This window comes from Cetorhinus maximus, chromosome 36 (assembly GCF_964194155.1).
Source record: "Cetorhinus maximus chromosome 36, sCetMax3.hap1.1, whole genome shotgun sequence".
In the NCBI taxonomy this organism is placed as follows: domain Eukaryota; kingdom Metazoa; phylum Chordata; class Chondrichthyes; order Lamniformes; family Cetorhinidae; genus Cetorhinus; species Cetorhinus maximus.
This window is the reverse complement of record NC_135914.1, coordinates 7,416,567-7,434,499: the sequence shown is the minus strand read 5'-3', so window position 1 is coordinate 7,434,499 and position 17,933 is coordinate 7,416,567. Positions and strand designations below refer to the sequence as shown.

Here is a 17,933-nt window from a genome sequence, read left to right as displayed (position 1 = left end):
CAGTTTGACAAAACAGTGACTGGTACAGAACAAGTCACAGAAAAAGGCAATCAGAAGCACACTAGGTAGCTTAACAGCTGATCAGCAGCCTTGGGACAGAAATAATCAACTTTTAACAAGCTGAACAAAATTAATTTTATGTGGCCTCGTAGTATATCATTAGTTGGTCAGTCTATTATAAAAGGCTTGTAATATGCCCAAGGAACATTTATTCCAAAGAGTTACCTTTTTTTTTGTAGGCTAAATGAAACAAACCAAATTTTTACTACACTGTCATTAGAAACACTACAAATCTCATTGAGGCCTGGTAGCATAACAGGTTAAAACTGTGCCCACGGCACAGTCCACAGGTTCCAGTCCTGCCCACTATGTTTTTAATCTTCTTTCCTTCATTGCTTGGAGTCTCATGAGGTTGTCAGCCAGGTTATTAGATGGAGCATCTTCCACCATTCCCACTTCTGGGAAGGACAACCAGGACAGTGCGCTTCTGATTCCACCAAAAGCTTGCCTGCCCTCTCCTTGGCATCTTATCGAGCAGCAGTGGAATTGCCAAGGGGAAGACGCTCCATCCTAGTGGCTGAGGTTGCTGCTGTGGAGAAAAAATTAAAATGGTGTGGGAGAAAAGGGGGAAGATTACACACTTTTTTGAAAAGCTACATCAAAGCATCACACAATTTACGCAAGGACTAGTCCCAATATTCAGCAAAGTGGCTGAAGCGGCACGTCTTCGCGGGATTAAAAAAAAAGAGCTTTTGGCACAAGGGACAATCTCCCAATTTGCAGGAAATGGATTGTAAACTTAACACCTCCCCGGCCACACTTGCCTTACTGAAGTCATCCGACGCAAGCAACATGCAACCCTGTACAAGTGGCGTTCATCACACTAACTCTGAAACAATGTGATGTCAGGTTTTTCAAAGTCTGGCACTGAAACTTGACTATTAGGGGGCATCTTCGCAAAAACTTTCAATGACGACAGAGACATTTGCATTTAACCTCATTTTTTCCTCCACAACTGGTACAAAAAGTAAAACTGTAATTAAAAACAACAAAACAAAATAACAAAGGGTCTGGAGAGAAGCTACAGCATCTTAAGACTGTATTTATGACAATTTTTGCATCGTTATAAAAGTTTTACTTTCTGCAAAAGTAAATGGTTCTCTAGCTCCAAGAAAGATTTCTATGCATCACTGAAGTTTCAAAGCTCTTTTGCTGTAAGCTTATTGTGCAGTAGTTTGTAATGACACTGTAGTGAAAGGTTACCCTTACGTATACGTTTGACCTAGCACAGCAGGTCAGCTTTGGGGAGGGCAGGTGGAAGAACGGGAGACAAGCTAGGAGGGAGAACAGACAAGGACACAAAAGACATGTCGATGACCTAAAAGCACCACGCCGAACCTTCGCTGCTATGACCACAGAGTTGCTCGGTGAGAGAGGGTCAGAGATGAAGTAAGAGTTTCACATAATCTCCAATACAACATTCACTTTTGTCTGCAGCTCTTTTCCTTTTCAGTACCGAGGAGGCATGTACGGTCGTTTAGGAGCGGTGGAATAAGGGGGGTTTCCAAATGGCAGGCCAGGTCGTTTTCCACTTTGAAAAGATTCTCGAGGCCTGAAGGACCCTCTGAAGTCTCTCTGGAAGAACCTACCAGGATTATTGTAGTCTCGTTGGGGTGTAAAGGGCTGCCCATAGTAATCCCTTGGAGACCTTTGCATTGGAGGCCTATTAGTTAAGCCAAGAAAGTCTCTTGGAGGGCATGGGAGTAAGCCAAGGAGCTCTCTTGGGGGTCCAGCTAATGGGCCAAGGAGGTCTCTTGGAGATCCAGGTAATGGACCAAGAACATCCTGTGGAGGGGGGCCAGGAGGTGGGACATGCGGATCCCTTGGAGGAGGGCCGGGAGGTGGGACAAGGTGGTCTTGTGGAAGGGTGCCCGGTGGTGGCCCAAGAACATCCCGAGGAGGAGGACCAGGTGGTGGACCAGGAGGGGGAATTGGAGGTGGCCCAGGAGGTGGGACAAGGTGGTCCCGTGGAGGGGGACCAGGAGGTGGCACAGGGGGGCCAGGAGGAGGTCCAAGGTGATCCAGGGGTGGGGGACCTAGATGATCTCTTGGAGGAGGGCCAGGTGGTAGAGCAGGACCAAAGCGGTCAGGCGGAGGTCCAGAGGGTGGTCCAATGTGGTCAACGGAGGTTCCAGGAGGTGGTCCAACATGATCTCGTGGTGGCCCAATTTGCTCATGGGTAGAACCAGGAGGTGGACCACTATGGTCCTGAGGAGGACCAGAGAATGAACCATGGTCTCTCAGGGATCCTGATGAGACACCCACATGCTCCTGTGGTGGACCAGGAGGCCCTAAATGATCATGAGAAACAGGCGGTGGACCTGGGGGTAGACTCATGTGATCTCTTGGGGGCACAGGTGGCAGTCCAATGTCCCGCAAGGGAACAGGAGGAGGTCCAATGTGATCTTGTGGGGGACATGGGGCGTGTACATGATCTGGAGGAGGACCAGGTGGGTGTCCAATGTGGTCTCGGGTTGGAACAGGGGGTGGCCCAATATGATCGTGCAGCGAACCAGGAGGAAGTCCAATCTGTTGAGTCTGCCGTTCAAAAGGGGTGTTAAAGCTGTTGGATCTAAAGCTGTTTGAAGTGTCTGGGAACTGGAGTCTATGCTCTTCGAACTGGCTTCTAAAACTGGGAGGAACACCTTGAGTCATCTCAGAAACATCAATAGAGGAGGAATCATCTTCAAAGTCTGAAATGCTTTCACTCTGGTCAAACCAACTACTCCTGGAGCCCCCTCTCCCATGACTCATATTGCCTCTGCCTGACCCTCGGCTGGAGTCCAGGGTCTGAATGGGCTCCCCAAACATCAGTCTCCCAGCCGACGGGGTACTGGAACCTAGTGTCTCAATGGGGGCTCCTTTTTCCTCTATGCTCTCAGATAAATCAGATGTAGATATACGAGTCTCTATACAATGCTGCTCTTCATCCACATTCTCCACAATCCCAGATTGTCCAAAAACTGGTAGGTTCCCTTTCTCGCTCAAGCCTCCTGTTGGAGCAGGACTAATGGGGCTTTCTAAAGGCTTGTCATCAGTAGGTCTACGGGAGGCATTTTTTAACATGTTTTTAAACTCGATGGTTGAAGTGGCAGAGACAGGAGAGCCTAGTGATACAGCTTTTTCAATGTTGGCAACAGACGTGCGGCTAAAAGAGCTAACACTTTGTGAAGAGGAAGGCTGGCGGGAAGGAGCAGAACATAGAGTGTCAGAAAATGCTTTCTGAAGTGACCCTGTGCGAGACAAATCTGAGAAGGAGGGCTGTAATATGATGTTATTAGACTCTGGGAAGAACTGATTGTTTTGACCAGGTGAAGGCAGGTTCTCATGCTCAACTCCCTGATCATCATCTCCATACCCTCTGCTACTACTTGACCTACTGCCATACGCTTCCTGCTTTTTAAGGATGGATTTCATGGGCTTGGAGAACACAGACTTCAGACGACTGTAACTGGTGGAAATAGACTGGTATTCATTAGGACTCTGTATCTGGTCTGCTGGTTTATTTGATTTGAGAATAGATTTTGGGGGCTGCTTCACCGAAGGTGGTGGTCCAGCGTAGTCAAAATCAGTGCAGGATTCACCCGAATAAAATTGTTCTTGAGGGGAATCTCTGTGGGGAGAAGATTCCTCCCACATCTCTGAGGGTTTGAAAGAGGAAGGAAATGGACTCCTTCCACGGTTATATGAAGCATTGCTTTGGTAAGAAGGCACTGTATTGGAAATCTCTGAGTAACTAGAATCTCTGTTTTGTGGGAGTGAAAGTGGTGGGGAGATTGTGCTGCTGGTTGAAGAGGAGGGTGGACTGATTAGCTTAGACAGTAAGGACATTGGATCAATAGTGCCTGGGGTTGCTGGTTTGTCCATTATTTCATCCTGGGTCGGAGTTCCACCTCGCTCGTCTCTGACTGGCGTGCCATCCTGGTTGTCGAGTATGGTACTGCTGGGATTACGATTTCCTTCTGATGGCTGCAAGAGACTCTTAGAGTCACTGGAGCCCAAGTTGCTCAGAAGAGGGATATTAAGATCTAACGCCTTAAAGCCTGGATTAACTTTCAGAAAGTTGTGGATTTTCAACTCCAAACTTGATGGGGAAGACGGCTCTGCCTCGGCTTCGGCTGTGACTGCCTCAGTGGATGACTTCTGACTGATCAAGCTTCCCCTTGATCCGGAGGTGGTACCACGAAGGGAGCTTTCGTGCACTGTAGTGTTGGCTGGAGCCTTCAGGCTTGTATTGGATAGAGCAGGACTATGGTTTACTGGGGCTGAGTTCACTGAAGAACCAGAGGAAACTTCTGATGCAGGTGAATTTGGAGAGCAACCAATAAGCCCTTGGATCAGAGACTGAGTGCTGGCATTAATAATGGGAACACTTTTGTCTACTGGACTGGTGACATTCGTCACTGCTCGGGTAGGAGTGTTTGGAGTGGCACTGCTGGATGGGACAGAAGTGTTTCCTGTCACACTCTGAAGCAACGACGAGAGACCTATTATCAGGGGAGAGGAAAAGAAAAAAAAATATTTCAGTACATTTTTTTGTAGACACACAGACTAATTTCATTCTACTCCAAAGCAAGTAAGCAATAGGTTAAAGCTCGGTTTTAAAAAATTACACCTTTAATTGCCCTTTGTTACTTTTTTCTTGGTGTTCATCTTAACAATGTGATTATACAGTAACTCTACCATAGCATAAATACCCAAAGTTCTTCATAAAAGCAGTGGGGCTAGATTCTGAGGCGGGTTTGGGACGGTACTTGGAGGCTTTGAAGGTGGAAAGAGATGTCAGAACGTTTTGGAAACTTTGACGATTGTGCCATCAGTCGGAGGAATGAAAAAGCAGAAGGCTTTATACTTAGAGTCAAAAGAGTGAGGTGTACATTTATATAGCGTCTTCAACATAGCAAAATGTCCAAGGCGCTTCACAGGAGCAGATTAACTAAAAAAAGTGACATGTCAAAGGGGGTGATATTAGCTCAAGTAAGCAAAAGCTGGGTCAAAGGGGTAGGTTTTAAGGAGTGATTTAAATCAGGAGAGAGAAAGCTGGTGAGGCAAAGGGGTTTTGGGAGGAAATTCCAGAGTCAGGGCCAAGCCAGCCAATGGTTGGACGAGGGTTGTCAGGGATATACAAGTGGCCAGAATTGGAGGAGTGCAGAGTTCTCAAATGGTTGTAGAGTCAGAAGCGGTTGCTAAGGTGGGGAATGACAAAGCCATGGAGTAGTTTTAGTATAAGGACGAGAAGGTAAAATTTGAGGGATTGGTGGTCTAGGAGCCAATCTACGTCAATGGGCTCAGGAGTGATGGACGAACGGAATTTGGTGTGGGTTATGGAAGAGCTCAAGTTTATGGAGGGTGGAAGATAGGAGGCAACAAAGTCTAAGGCTGGAGGCAATAGAATTATGATGTAGGACTGGAGGAAGTTTCAGAGGTAAGTATGTGCAAAGCTTTTGTGGGATTTGAAGGAGGCACGGGTGAGCGGATGTGCTGCAGACTCCAACAAACAACAACTCTATATATGCTGAGGAAGCTCACTTGCACAAACGGAGCCCAATATTGCTGTTATTCTTCAGTAGGATTTAAAAGATTTCACCTGAACTGTGTGATCTAGTGGATGGTTGACAACAGGCACCATAACCAGTCAGAAGAGAATCTAAAGCAGTCCCAAGTAGCCTGGACCTGCAGTTCCAACACAACACAGGGCTACCTGCATGCCAAACAGCATGTAGCAAAGGACAGACAGAGCTAAGCGATCCCACAACCAACAGATCAGATCTAAGCTCTGCAGTCCTGCCACATCCAGTTGTGAATGGTGGTGGACAATTAAACGACTAACTGGAGGAGGAGACTCCACAAATATCCTCATCCTCAATGACGGGGGAGTCCAGCACATCAGTGCAAAATATAAGACTGAAGCATTCGCTACAATCTTCAGCCAGAAGTGCCGAGTGGATGATCCATCTTGGCCTCCTCCGGAGGCCCCAGCATCACAGATGCCAGTCTTCAGCCAATTCAATTCACTCCATGTGATATCAAGAAATGGCTGAAGGCACTGGATAGTGCAAAGGCTATGGGGCCCTGACAATGTTTTGGCAATAGTACTGCGGACTTGTGCTCCAGGAACTTGCTGTGCTCCTAGCCAAGCTGTTCCAGTACAGCTACAACACTGGCATCTACCCGGCTCTATGGAAAATTGCCCAGGTATGTCCTGTACACAAAAAGCAGGACAAATCCAACCCAGCCAATTACCGCCCCTTCAATCTACTCTCAATCATCAGTAAAGTGATGGAGGGGGTCATCAGCAGTGCTATCAAGCAGCACTTGCTTAGTAATAACTTGCTCACTGAAGCCCACTTTGGGTTCCACCAGGGCCACTCAGCTCCTGACCTCGTTACAGCCTTGGTTCAAACATGGACAAAAGAGCTGAACTCCCGAGGTGAGGTGAGAGTGACTACCCTTGACATCAAGGCCGCATTTGACCGAGTGTGGCACCAATGAGCCCTAGCAAAAGTAGAGTCAATGGGAGTCAGGGGAAAACTCTCCACTGATTGGAGTCATACCGAGCACAAAGGAAGATGGTTGTGGTTGTTGGCAGTCCGTCATCGCAGTCCCGGGACATCACTGCAGGGGTTCCTCAGGGTAGTGTCCTCAGCACAACCATCTTCAGCTGCTTCATCAATGACCTTCCTTCCATCATAAGGTCAGAAGTGGGGATGTCGCTGATGATTGCACAATGTTCAGCACCATTTGAGACTCCTCAGATACTGAAGCAGTCCATGTCCAAATGCAGCAAGACCTGGACAATATCCAGGCTTGGGCCAACAAGTGGTAACTAACATTTGCGCCACACAAGTGCCAGACAATGACATTCTCCAATGAACATCGCCCCTTGTCGTTCAATGGCATCAACATCAGTGAATCTCCCACTATCAACATCCTGGAGGTTACCATTGACCAGAAACTGAACTGAACCAGCCATATAAATACTGTGGCTACAAGGACAGGTCAGACACTAGGAATCCTGCGGCGAGTAACTCACCTCCTGACTCCCCAAAACCTGTCCACCATCTACAAGGCACAAGTCAGGAGTGTGATGGAATACTCCCCACTTGCCTGGATGAGTGCAGCTCCAACAACACTCAAGAAGCTTGACACCGTCCAGGACAAAGCAGCCGCTTGATTGACACCACATCCACAAACATTCACTCCTTCCACCACCGACGCACAGTAGCAGCAGTGTGTGCCATCTACAAGATGCACTGCAGGAATTCACCAAGGCTCCTTAAACAACACCTTCCAAACCCACATCCTCTACCATCTAGAAGGGCAAGGGCAGCAGGTAGATGGGAATACCACCAACTGGAAGTTTCCCTCCAAGTCACTCACCATCCCGACTTGGAAATATGTCACCATTCCTTCCCTGTCACTGGGTCAAAATCCTGGAACTCCCTCCCTAACATCACAGTGGGTGTACCTACACCACATGGGCTGCAAGTTTCAAGAAGGCAGCTCACCACCACCTTCTCAAGGGCAACTAGGGCAATAAATGCTGGACCTTCCAGTGAAGCCCACATCTCATGAATTAATTTTTTTTAAATGCTAATCGTGACACATTAGAAAAGAACCAAATTGAAAGCTTTTGAGTACAATTCTAGAGATTATTTCAAAGGTTATAATGCAGCCAATTTAATTCTGCAATTTTTTTTATTAAACCGATAAGTGTCAGGGCCCATAGTGCAGGTCAGTAAGGTGCAAAAGAAGAGGGGAGCAGCAACACAAATCAAAGAGATAATAATTAGGTTACAAAGTTGAGGATAAAAACCTGTGGGTTACAAGTAGACAGTGGGAATGAAAGATCTGAGGTCCTGGAAAGGAATAAGTTAAACGTAGGAAAAGATGCAATGTGCCTTGGGATGGTACTTGAAGCTTTAGAAAAATAATCTAGGGGGTCTGGGTTTGAAGTTACCAAATCTCAGGGATGAGGATGCTGAGTTGGGACCATCTGGTGCAGGAGGAGAATCAGGGTCTGCTCAGATGGATTTTGTACCTTGCAGAGCTGGAGCAGAGGGCCCCTGTGTCTTGCTGAGTGCTGACAGGATGCTCTCTGGAGTTAATTCAACTTTTGACAGGATGCTTGCCAGAGGATTGGGAGCAATTGGAGAAGGCTTCTGAACGGGGGCCTTCATGCCACTATTGAGTTGCAACCCAGAAGAAGGAGCCGCTGACGTTACTGCAAGCACAGGCGTTTGACCAACCACTGGGCTGACTGCAGACAGAAGGAGAGAAAAGCAAAATCTGACAAGTTCAGTCATAGACAAGCTGAGCAACATGACGCAGCAACAAACTTTTAAAACAGGTAAATATGGTTTCAGTGTCATTTAGGCTTCCTCGAGACCAAAGAGCTTATAAGTAATATCCAATTGGTGCCATCTCATGTAAAACATTATCCTGGGAGTGTAATACCCAAGTTGTCACTATCCAAACATGCTGATAGTTGCTTGAGGGGGTGGGAGGGCAGGTGCAGGCTTGCTCACCCTCCTACACGTCACAAGGAGCCAGTTATGAGAGAATTTAGACGGGTACATGACTATTGTTCAATAGGTTCAATCAAGGCATTAAAGAGGGAATCTGATGATTATTTGAAAAGAACCAATGTGCAGGGTTTGTGGAGAAGACAGAACAATGGCACTAAGTGAAATGCTCAGAGAGCTGCTGCAGATGCGATGGGCCGAATGGCCACCTCCTGCGCTGTAACAATTCTGTGATTCTATTTGGGGAGGCGGGGGGGAGAGAGAGAGTGTACAGGGGGAGCAATCACAGCAAGGCCTGATCCTGTCCTCCCCCAATCACATTAAAGTCAGTTGTAGCTTAATTGCTGTCTGCTGAGCTGAACTCAGTCGCTGACCAAGCCCCTTCTATTGGCACCAATATGGTAAAGAAAAGTTGTTCAATGTGCTTCTTGTGTGGTGCTATTAATTCATCCCTTCAAATTACTCACAACACCCCCCTCCCCCCCAGAGCTTCACCTCACAGCTCCAGACACGATCCATGTTTGGAAGAATTAAACTGTTACAGTTCAAGTACAAACACAGCATAAACATTTGACATGCTCAACTTTACACTTGGCTAAAGTCCTACCCACAGCCTTGGAATGCCAGCAATGGTTCTGCAATGCCAAGTCTATGCTGAAAAATCAGCCATATATTTTAATTATTGGATTAAAGTGCAACAATAGAATTGAGATTTATCTGACTCACCTGTGTCACCATTAACAGGACAAGAAACTGCAGAGCCTACCTACAGCCAGAGACTTCTTTTGGACACAACTGGATAGTCAGCTCCAATTTTAGTTAGCACAATCCATATCTGTTCACAATAAATTCAAGTTGCTAAGAAAAAGAAAACTCATTTGTATCCAGATTCACTTCCTTCCTACTGGTACTAAGTGATCAGATTCCTGTAAAGCACAGGAGGATAAAAACACTTCCAAACAACAAGCGATAGAAACCTAAAGAAGCACAGCAACTCTCAAAGACATGGCTCTTGGACGGCAAACTTCACACTGTCTGCTTCCTATGCACATCCGACTCCACATTTACTCCATCTTTTCCAAAGGCACTGACTGTTGCTGGGTTACAGGTACCGTGTGCGCTTGTGAACTTGGATGTTCTTTGACCCAGCTAGGGCACAAGGGCTGAGCTCAGTTGTGGGCTCACTCTGAAACCCACTTTCACCGACTGCATGGCTTCACAAAATGCTTACAATCAATGCGGTACTTTTGAAGCGTGGTCGCCATTGTAGTGCAGTGAAACATGAAATCCAATGTGGGCATAGCCAAAAAGGTCCCACAAAAAAATAATCAATGAGACAAATGAGCAGATATCTTGCATTCTTTTTAAGTCATGGTGGTTGAGGGATAAATGTTGGGCCAGGGTGCTAGAACACTTCTGCTCTTCTTCAAAATGGCGCCATGTCCACCTGAGGGACAGATGAGGCCTTGCTTTAACACCTCATCCAAAACACAACGCCTCTGACAGTGCAGCACTCCCTCAATACTGCACAGAAGGGTCAGCCTAAGTTACGTGCTCAAGTCTCTGGAGTGGGTCTTGAACCAATGGGCCTTGAGCACCAAGGTCTGTGGCAGCTATGCCCAAGTTGAGATCAGTTAACCAGTGGTGCCTCGCAGCTTGGATGGTTCAATAACATGCCGACAACCACCAGGGAAGCGTGGTAATCTGTACAATGTAACCGAAGAGACAAACTTACTCACAAAAGGAATATTTCACTCTGATAGAGTATTTAGTCCATTTGAAATAAATTCTAAAGGAAGGAAATCTGTAGATGGAGTAAATGGGAAATAAAAATGCCATTTGATACTCTTACCCCCAGTAATAAATAATGCTTCAGCAGTTTTCTTTCATCTCCCCTCCCATAAAATAATTAAAGAGGGAAATTTTAATTTACAGAATTCTAAGGCAGCTTTTTTTTTTAGTTGCTGTTAGAAGCTCAATTAAGAGACTGGTTCCAAATGATTGTGCTGCAACCATTATGTCTGGTCACAGTCTAAAAATAAGCTGCCAAAATTTTCCTGCTGCAACTCATATAATTAGATCGATGAAGCAATACTAGGTAAGATGTATAGTTGTTGCTTAATGATTCCAGCACTCATAAAAACAAGAGATAATGTTGATAAGACGGGAGTGATTTTTCACATACCTCTAAGCAATTCACCCTACTGTTATATAATTCATCGTACTCTCTACAGATGTAACCCAAGGTCAAATCGATGTTTCCTCATTTTAAACTATGAGGAGAGTAACACTGACTTTTAGAAAGGATAAAACAGAATTAAAAGCGGTTTCAGGCAGTTGCATTGCTGGGGTGCCCATGTAAAGAGCCTTTTCTTCATTCTACTTTTGTCAAATTAAACTTATTTGGTGCTTCCTTCCTAAATAGTGAAACATGGATTGACCGATCTGCATAAGCGTCCAGGGAATTCTCTGCAGGATCGGTTAATGGGAATACATCTTGGTCAGGCCTGGTGGTTATCACTCTTGTGAACCTCAAGGAGGTGGTGCACATCTCCTAGATAAGAACATGTTGTTACTGTGGAGGATACCTGCTTGGACGTCTTTTGTTAAGGAGAATCTTGAAAGAGACTGCTTCTAATCCAGGGTCCTTCTCGGGATCTTCTGTCTTCTATTCACCTAGCTTCTTTTTAAGGAAGGGGGTGAATAGGAACTCTGTCACAAATCATTCAACGTCTGCATTATTTAGAGTGTGTTACCAAGCTGCAAGATTGTGGACACTGTCTTGGTTTACCAAGTCCACCCAGTTTGTGTTGGAATAAAACTGGATTTTGTATTAAATTTTAAACACCTTTCTGCTTAAGTATGCATATGTAAATAAATACAGAAGTGTAGCCTTGGCCTGCTTGCAGTGCGTTTTCCTACATTTGAGGTGATGAATTACCAAGCTGAGCACCTCATGTAATCTTGTTGTTAAACCAAGGCTACACCAATACACACACACGGCAGAAAGTAAAGAGGCAGGTTTCAGTTCATATCCAGCTTCAAAGAGAAAGGAGAGAGGAAATTCCAAACAAAAACACATGCAAGTCCAGTGTCATTATTTAGCACTCTCCAATGTGGCACAAGCCATGTTAAACAAAGAATAAAGCTCCCTCTACTTTGCCCCTGTAATGTTACACAGCTGCAGCCTCAGGAGAGAGCACAGCAGTGTGACAATTGCCCATATTGAGCTTTCTGCATCCTCCCTCAGAGACTGACAATCTGATTGGTGCTAAATTAGGGTATCTGTTTCCTGTTGACTGACAAAAGCTCATTTCAAAAACGTATTTGTTGAACGATCTCTCTTCCCTGACTCCCAACAATCAAATGGGAAAAAAAACAGGACTTATATTCATATAGTTGCATGTGGTAGCTCTCCAAAAACGTAAACTGCTTCAAATTTAAAGAGTTGCCATTTTTCACAAAGAACGTTCCCACAAATAATGAGGTGTATAATCAGCTGATCCATTTTGGGTGGTGTTAACCAGCGTTGGATTTGCGGAGAGGACACAAAAACTCCCTGCTTTCCTTCAGGCAATGTCATGGGATCGTCAACAGCCACCTGAACCACCAGAAAAGGCTGAGGTGGGTGGCAATTTAATGTCTCATTCAAGGCACACTTAGGCCAATGCAGTACTCACTCACTACTGCACTGGAGTGCCAGCTCTGAACATGTGCTCAAGTTCCGGAAGAGGGCTTGAGGCCACAAACTTCTGGCAGAGGCAGGTGTGCAAACCACCGAGTCAAGCTGACTTTTGACTTAACTAACAGTCTCCCTGTTCAGTTTTATTTATTTGCATGAGTATATAATAAAGGTACCTGTGACCCACCCGACCTTGAACAAATCCTGCAGTGACTTGTGCACTCACTCTGGCAAGCTCCTACATTTCTCACCTGTGTTCTTCATCGCTGTTGTCAGGCTGCTAAGGATGGAGCTAATTTTGCCCAAGTCAATGTTTGCCAGGTTTGGAAGGGCCAGGGGTGGTGTCGAAGTGTTGCTCTTTGCCTGCGTGGTCTCTGCCGGGGCAGATGCTTTTTCTGGTTGGGGGCTCACGCTTGCTGTTGCTGCTGCATTTGGACTGGACTCCTCCTTTTTCTCCTCACTCTCTACTGCTGAAGAGCAACAATTAAGAGGGGGCGGGAGGGGGGAGAGGAGGAAAAAAAGAGAATCAAATTGGAATCACGCTTTACCCAATGGTCCACGGTTGATTTATCTGTTCACTTTCTCCCATCCATTCTGAGTGCTTTCATATCCCTCACGTGCCCAGACTGGTGAACATTAGGATATCATATAACGTCACAATTAGATCTAATTCCACCCCACCAATTGTGAATGTATTCAGTTTCCAGGAGGAACCACGGATATGAACCCTGTTCACTTTCCCCTTTCACTTGTCAGCAGGCACTGAAGCCAATTATAATACCCTAACCGATCCGACAGCTGAGATAAGTTTGTGATCTGCATGCTTAGCTACCCATTGGATACATTCTGGGTCACCAGGAGAGGTCTAGCTTGATTTGGGACCGCCATTTGTTAAGCAGCGAGCTCGAGTGTTCACCTGAAGGCAAAGTTGTCTGGGTTCCCCAATGATTAGTAGGCAAATGCACCATGTGGTCTTGCAATAATTCCAGGTTAAATTCCTGCTCTGTGCTGCATTAACAGGCTTAGCTAGGGGCAGTGATATGGTCACTATGAGAGGCTTCTGTGCCCTGCACTATTGCAGAATTCCCATTTCTATCAAATTACTCTTTCTGGGATATACAGCTTTGTAGATGTCTGGTGAGGACCAAACCGGGATTGTCTGATGGTCTGGTGTCTGCATAAATGCGGGCTCACTCTTAAGTTTTAAGAATAAATTGGATAGATACATGGATGGGAGAGGTCTGGAGGGTTATGGACTAGGTGCAGGTCAATGGGACTAGTGGAATAATATTTCGGCACAGACTAGAAGGGCCGAATGACCTGTTTTCTGTGCTGTAGTGTTCTATGGTTCTATAAAGCAGGCCTCTTAAGGTCGAGGTACTGGAGAGTTGCCCAATCTGGGGAACTGAAACCCAGATCAAAAGGAGAGAAGACTGAGTAAGAAATAAAGCTGACAGAACTGACTAATGCCAACAGTCAGTGTAGGTAGTGAAAGGAACATTTTCATTTGAAAATAGAAGACTTATTTGAAGCATATATTAAAATGGATCATAATTTATGATGGAATAAAATAATCTTGTAAAATTATGAGCAACACAAGTGAACAAGTCATCAAAAGCAGCATAAAAGCAAAAAGCTCTGTAAAGAGTCATCCGGACTCGAAACGTTAACTCTGTCTTTCTCTCCACAGATGCTGTTAGACCTGCTAAGTTTTTCCAGCATTTTCTGTTTTTGTATCAAAAGCAGCATTGCAGGTCAGTAAAACAATTAAAAATTCTAACAAAGCACAGCCTTCTTACTAGCGGTATAGAATTCAGTGGTGGTTATGTTAACTCCGCTTTGTTAAACTTGTACAGGAGCCATGGTCAGGCTGCACTTGGATAACTGTGCACAGTTCCAATCTCCATGCTGTAAAAAGGACACAGCAACACTGGAGAAAGTGAAGAAAGGGATCTACAAGGATGATACCAAAACTGAGATAGTAAAGTGACTGGGAAAGATTGAACAGGTTGAGGCTTTTCCCTTTAGAAAAGAGAAGACCGAGAAGTGGCCCGGTCAAGGTCAATAAAATTCTGAATGGGGCGGTGGGAGTAGATGAGGAGAGGTTGTTCCCGCTTGTGGGAAAATCCAAAATTAGGGACCATAAATACCAGACAGTTACTAATAAATCCAACAGGGAGAGGAGGAGAAATCTAATTTACTGAGAAGGTGGTTAGTGTGTGGAACAATTTTAGATGCTTTCAAAAGGACACTAGACAAGAATACAAGAGAAAAGAGATAGGAAAGGTATTCTGGAAGGCTGAGAGGTGGTAAATGGAATGGGAGGAGGTTCCTGTGGAGTTATAAAGACCAGCACAGACTAGCTGGGTAAAATGGCCTGAGTCTGCGCTGTGATTCTGTAATGCCTTGAATTAGGAACCACAACTTGCTGCCATTTCCAAGCCGAGTACCTATGATGTTTACTGCTCCAGCAGCTTCGTCATCTGAAAGCTCCATGTCCTCCACGTCACAGTTATCGCCCGAGGCTTCCGGCGTCGGCGGCCCGGGGCTCTCCTCTACCTTCTTCGGCTCCACAACAACCTCCTCTACCGGCCGAACGGGGGACTCGGAGCCAGTTGGCGACGGAGCATCCATGCTGGGAGACGGAATAGGAGACTCGTCCGGATCTGGGAGGGTGGTTTTCAGTTGGTCCAGCTTCTTCTTCAGGTTGTTGACTCTGTTTGCAAATGTCTTGTATGCCTGTGAGAAAATAGTCAATGGCACTAGTGATCAAATCAAAAAACAAACACACACAATTACCTAGAATATACAGCACAGAAACAGGCCATTCAGCCCAGCCAGTCCATGCTGGTGGGGCGAAAGCTGTGAAGAAGGGGAACCCTATCCTGGTTCTGGGAGGGAGGGAGGGAGGGAGGGGAAGGGTGAAAGCAGAAGTGCAGGAAATAGGACGGACACAGTCATCCTCTGCCAGTTCTACCAGCTCCAGGGTCTCCGCTTTGTGAAACAGGTCCACAAGATGGGGAGGCCGTGGCATAGTGGTATTGTCACTGGGCTGGTAATCCAGAGACCCAGGTTAATGCCCTGGAGACCTGGGTTCGAAACCCACCATAGCAGATGATGAATTTTGAATTCAATAGAAATCTGGAATTAAAAGTCTGATGAAGACTATGAAACCATTGGTGATAAAACAAACCCATCTGGTTCACTAATGTCCTTTAGAGAAGGAAATCTGCTGTCCATGCCTGGTCTGGCCTACCTGTGACTCCAGACCCACAGCAAAGTGGTTGACTCTTAAACAAGGGCAATTAGGGATGGGCAATAAATGCTGGCCTAGCCAGCGACGCCCATAAAAAAGTGAGACCCTGAGTTTCCGTTCGCCTGGTAATCTAATTCTCCACCTTGCTTTCACACTGACCTCTCTGTCCTTGGCCTCCTGCAGTGTTCCAATGAAGCTCAACGTAAGCTCGAAGAACAGCATGTCCTCTTTCAATAAGGCCGCCTTCCGGACTGATTTAATCTCTCCTGCCTTCCACCCTGTCACATTCCTTCCCTTTTGCTACTGTTCCCACCCTTTCACCCGCTTTAATCCCCAGTTCTGATGAAAAGGTCATCGCCCTAAAACATCAACTGGTTTATCTTTCTCTACAGATGCTGCCTGGCCTGCTTAGCATTTCCAGCAATTTGTATTTTTATTCTGGATTTCCAGCATCCGCAGTATTTTGCTTTTGTGTGAAGAGCAAAGACCTCTGGAGCAAGGCAGAACTAACTTTTGCATGAAAGGCAATAGAGCTATAGAATAAAGTTACCAGGGAAGAGCAATGGAGCAGATAGGAACTGGTCTCAAGGAGGTAATCAGACAGGTTTCAAGAGACATTTTGCAGTGAATCCCCTGGCAATGTGAACACGAATGTGGCCCATGTCCCCACACAGAAGTCTGAGTTAAAGAAAGATAAGGCACTTACATTTGCTACGATCTTCACCTCCTTGTACTGAGCCTCGTAAAATATCTCTGCATTTTCGAGAGCTTCAATCAATGGTGGTGTCTTCTTCACCTCCCTCTCGAGCTCAGCACAGAAGTCTTCCAACTTGGAGCTGGATTCTTCAAAGTCTTTCGAAAATCGTTTGCCTCCAGCACGATCTACAAAAAAGAGAATGAGGTGTTTCTACGATTGAACTGTCTGGCCTGTACAAATTACCCGGAGTCATGGAACAGGGAAGCACAGCGGAGTTTTTTTTAAAAATCAGTAAGATAAAGGCAAAATACTGCGGATACTGGAAGTCTGAAACAAAAACAAAAATTGCTGGAAAAACTCAGCAGGTCTGACAGCATCTGTGGAGCGAAAGACAGAGTTAACGGTTCGAGTCCGTATGACTCTTCTTCAGAGCTCCGAAGAGTCATACGGACTTGAGACGGTAGCTGTCTTTCTCTCCACAGATACTGTCAGACCTGCTGAGTTTTTCCAGCATCTGTGGAGAGAAAGACAGCTACCGTTTCAAGTCCATATGACTCTGAAGAAGAGGCATACGGACTTGAAACGTTAACTCTGTCTTTCTCTCCACAGATGCTGTCAGACCTGCTGAGTTTTTCCAGCATTTTTTGTTTTCGTTAAAAAAAAGGACTGGATGAACTACTATTAGCAAAGGAGACACAGGGCTATTAACTCTAGAATTACTGTATGAAGACCAACCGGAGGATCAGAAGGTTAGACTAGATGGATGAACACATTTTTCCTGCCAAAATCTGGGATGACGGGGTTATCTTATGAGGAAAGGTTGGACAGGCTGGGTCTGTATCCATTGGAGTTTAGAAGAATGAGAGGTAACCTTATTGAAACATACAAGATCCTGAGGAGGCTTGACAGGGTGGGTGCTGGAAGGATGTTTCCCCTTGAGGGAGAGACTAGATCTAAGGCGCACAGTTTAAACATAAGGGATCTCCCATTTAAGAGTAGGATGGGAAGACATTTTTTCTCTCAGAGGATCATGAATCTTTGCAACTCTCTTCCTCAGAGAGCAGTAGAGGCAGGGTCAATGAATATTTTTTTTTAAGGCTGAGGCAGATAGACTCTTGACTAACAAAGGAGTTGAAGGTATTCAGGGGTTGACGGAATATGGAGTTGAGGCCACAATCAGGTCAGTCATGATCTTATTGAATGGTGGAACAGGTTCGAGGGGCTGAATGGCCTACCACTGCTCCTAATTCGTATGTCCATATGTAGAACACTTATAAAATCTCATCGATAGATTCAAGATTATTCCAAAAAAACCACAAATTAAAAATCAAGTACACAGATCCCTATCTAGATCTCTAACTATATAAATTAGATGTAAAACCTTGCTATGTCCACATTTATTGTCCCTAAACGGCACTTACTGTTATGACTTCTGGTCATGCTTATATCAATATGGAGCCATTTTTCCTGCCATTATAACTTTGACTTCACTTTAGAAGTACTTTGGTGGCTGTGAATCACTCTGGAAAGTACTGAGGTGACGTAAAGTGCTCTATAACTGCAATTCTTCAAGAGGTCTCAGTGACACTGTAATTGCAGGTTGCAGCCACTGGGTAGCACCATATCCCACTGTATCCAGGCACAGCACGCATGCAACAGTAGACGACTCCTAGTCTATTAAAATTTTTTTTTTTTTTAAAAAAGGTGCACCTG

General features: G+C 45.5%; 1 protein-coding gene across 4 annotated transcripts in view; it reads right to left on the bottom strand.

Moving 5' to 3' along the window:
• Positions 1–211: 211 nt before the first annotated feature.
• Positions 212–17,933, bottom strand: part of LOC144672302 (regulation of nuclear pre-mRNA domain-containing protein 2-like) — a 67,649-nt gene continuing 49,927 nt past the window's right edge. For 2 of the 4 annotated variants that reach the window (XM_078534159.1, XM_078534162.1), the window contains 5 exons: positions 16,230–16,405; positions 14,718–15,006; positions 12,519–12,737; positions 8,102–8,320; positions 212–4,547 (listed from right to left, as the gene is read on the bottom strand). In XM_078534159.1, coding sequence (XP_078390285.1) covers positions 1,510–4,547; positions 8,102–8,320; positions 12,519–12,737; positions 14,718–15,006; positions 16,230–16,405 — 3,941 coding nt within the window. In that variant the 3' untranslated portion in view covers positions 212–1,509. The remainder of the gene's footprint in view (positions 4,548–8,101; positions 8,321–12,518; positions 12,738–14,717; positions 15,007–16,229; positions 16,406–17,933) is intronic. The other 2 variants (XM_078534161.1, XM_078534163.1) reach the window with 2 other exon arrangements.